This window comes from Empidonax traillii, unplaced genomic scaffold (genome assembly GCF_003031625.1).
Source record: "Empidonax traillii isolate 1590-97213 ecotype Southwest subspecies unplaced genomic scaffold, ASM303162v1 scaffold1342:size133107, whole genome shotgun sequence".
Lineage (NCBI taxonomy): Eukaryota > Metazoa > Chordata > Aves > Passeriformes > Tyrannidae > Empidonax > Empidonax traillii.
Genome location: NW_020956535.1, coordinates 41273 through 43878, shown reverse-complemented (window position 1 = coordinate 43878; position 2606 = coordinate 41273). Strand labels below are relative to the sequence as shown.

The window sequence follows — 2606 nt, the reverse complement described above, 5'->3', positions numbered from 1 at the left end:
CCACCACACACGGGTGATTTTCCAGATCTGGGCTCTGGGGCTGATTCACTAAAAATAAAAATAAGAAAAAAAAAATCACCTTTCAGGTTGTTTTTAAGCTGCTTCATCTCTTTCCACAAGTTTCTGCTGCGGGGAGGAACCAACTCTATTCAAGAACTGCACTATTTGACCCTGAGAAGTGGCACCAGCTTGCAGTTAACTTGCCACAGTGGAATCAAACTGAAGACCAAAGGAATAGTCTCTCACAGGCTTCATTTGGGAACTCGGATTCTCCCATAAAACACCACCAAAAAAAAAAAAAAAAAAAGAAGAAAACAAACAAACAAACAAACAAAGAATTCATGGCCATCTTTCCACCTAACCTGAAATGCAGATACTACTTCTACTTAAATTATTCTTTTCCAAGGTTATTTCAGAGGAGAGAGTAAAGGAAGTGATTTTTTTGTTGTTGTTGTTTTGTTTAGAGACACACTAAGGAGGCAGTGGAAGGCAAAGAGTGAAACTTCCCAGTCACCAAATCTGGGCAGTGCAGGTCTGGCTGCTCCGCAGAATCCTCCCCTCTGCTCCCAGCAAGGAGTGCAGCAAGGAATAATTTACAGTCCTCAAGTCATTTATACAATTATATAGAAATATATACAGAAACATATATAAAATATAAATCCTGTGGAATAGGAGGCAACCCGGGAGCTAAAAACCTACGACAAACTACGCACGGACAGGCCCGTCCAGCTCAGGTGGATTTTGGCTCTTCCTTCGCCCTGGGGAAGCAAGAAGGGAAGGATCTGGTTTAAACAGGCAGCTTGGGCTGTGCTCAGGCTCTAAAAAGTGCTGCTTATCTGGCCCACCTTCAGCTGAAAATTTATAACATGCTGCTGAATGAAGGCGCAGTTTTTCAATTTTGATTATTTTTAAGCAGCGTTTTTATCTCTGAGCCCTGAGAAGGCGCTCACAGCGCTTCATCAGGTGGGCTGCTCGACACCTGCAAACTTCTGCCTGTCAAGAACCCGCCACAAAGCCACCCAAGCTGCCACATCAACCCTCCCAGCAGCCCCCAGACTCTCACCCTTTGGGTTCTGCTTTCTCCTCTTTCACTTTTTCCTCTTCCTTCTCGTCTAGGAAAAAAAAAACAAAAGACACACACACAGCAGTGCAGTGGGGAAAGCACCAGCCAGAAACACTCCCCAGGTGCCAGCTCTGCTGCTCACCTTTTTTCTCCTCCTCCTCCTTCTCCTCCTCTGCCTTCACACGCTTGGCTTTCTTGAAGTTGGCGACGTTTTTGCGCCCCCCTTCCCCTTCGTCCTCGGAGTCAGAGAATTCCTCATCGCAGGATATCCTCTTGTTGGAATTGCGGACTGAGTGTGAAGAGGACACAGGTTGGGTGAGCAGACTGACAAGTCAGGAGGCTCCAGGCACTAATTCTCTGGGCACATCTACTCACTGGAGCCTACCTAAGTCAGGATTAGGCCACGATAAAAACACTTTATCTCTGTACCTGCTGCACTTTTTAACTCACCCCTCCTCACTGCTCATGCCCGGGATCCAAGATCACATGGACAACTTGGATTAGGTACAGTGTGATGTCTAGACTTGACAGCATAAGCAGGTTAACCAGCCTCCCACTGAGAAATCTGTCTGCCAGATCCCGAAGGCCAATCTGGCCACAAACCACCATTTTCACCGTGCGAGACACTTCTGGCATCACACCTGACAGGGTTCTGTCCCAGCACCTACGTCACAGGAACTGCCTGAGCTCTCACATTAAAGTCTGGAGCTTCTCCACTACAGAAATCATCTGGCAAAGGAAATCCACCAGCACCTGCAGTGCTCAGCACCAGTGCTTCATCCTAGAAAACCACCCGGGGAGGTGGGAGTGGAGTCAAACTGAGACTCCAGAACCGGGCAGATCTAAATCCCACATCCTCCTCCTCCTCCTCCTCCTCCTCTTTGGCACCCAGCCAGACACGAGCACGTACTTGAGATGCGTTTCTCAGGGTCATCTTCCTCTTCATCTCCGCTGTCCTCCTGCACAGCATCCTCGGGAATGGGCTGCATCTGCACCCCGGGGGCGTGGGGGAGCATGCGCAGGTTCTCGAAGAGGCGCTGCCTGGAGCCGCCCAGGGAAGGAACACCTCGGTCAGCAGGGGCCTTCCCAGGGCCCTGGAGGTCCCAGGGAAGGGCCAGTTCCCCAGGGGGAGCAACCACTTACTTGATCTTCTCGAGGTACTCGTTGGTGTTCTGGTTGGTCATGTTGGAGGGGCTGATGTGGAGCTTGAAGTCTGGCCCGAAGTACTCAAAATAGTCGTTATAGGGGAGCTCTGCGGGCACACGAACAGGAATAAACACCAAGCTACCACCAGAACGAAACAGGAACAGCTACAGCAAACCAGGGCAGCCAAAAGCTCTCCCACAGGAACAACCAAGGGGCAACAAAAGCAATCTTGGGGTTCCTGCCTCTCCTCCCCCAGCAACACCTCTTCCCTGAGCTGTTCCAGAGCGCCACTAGCCCTCAGCCTTGTTCAAAGGCTGCAGGGGAGGATTTACCATTGGGAATTTCGGTGTCCAAAGCCACGGCAGTCTCATAGGTCCAGCACCTGGCCACGTTCCGG

General features: G+C 50.3%; 1 protein-coding gene across 1 annotated transcript in view; it reads right to left on the bottom strand.

The window, feature by feature from the left end:
* Positions 1-437: 437 nt before the first annotated feature.
* Positions 438-2606, bottom strand: part of HDAC1 (histone deacetylase 1) — a 10648-nt gene continuing 8479 nt past the window's right edge. Inside the window, exons 4-9 of the mRNA XM_027906695.1 lie at positions 2542-2604; positions 2207-2315; positions 1974-2104; positions 1206-1352; positions 1064-1112; positions 438-758 (exon numbers count right to left, since the gene is read on the bottom strand). Of these exons, the coding sequence (XP_027762496.1) occupies positions 731-758; positions 1064-1112; positions 1206-1352; positions 1974-2104; positions 2207-2315; positions 2542-2604 (527 nt within the window). The 3' untranslated portion in view covers positions 438-730. The remainder of the gene's footprint in view (positions 759-1063; positions 1113-1205; positions 1353-1973; positions 2105-2206; positions 2316-2541; positions 2605-2606) is intronic.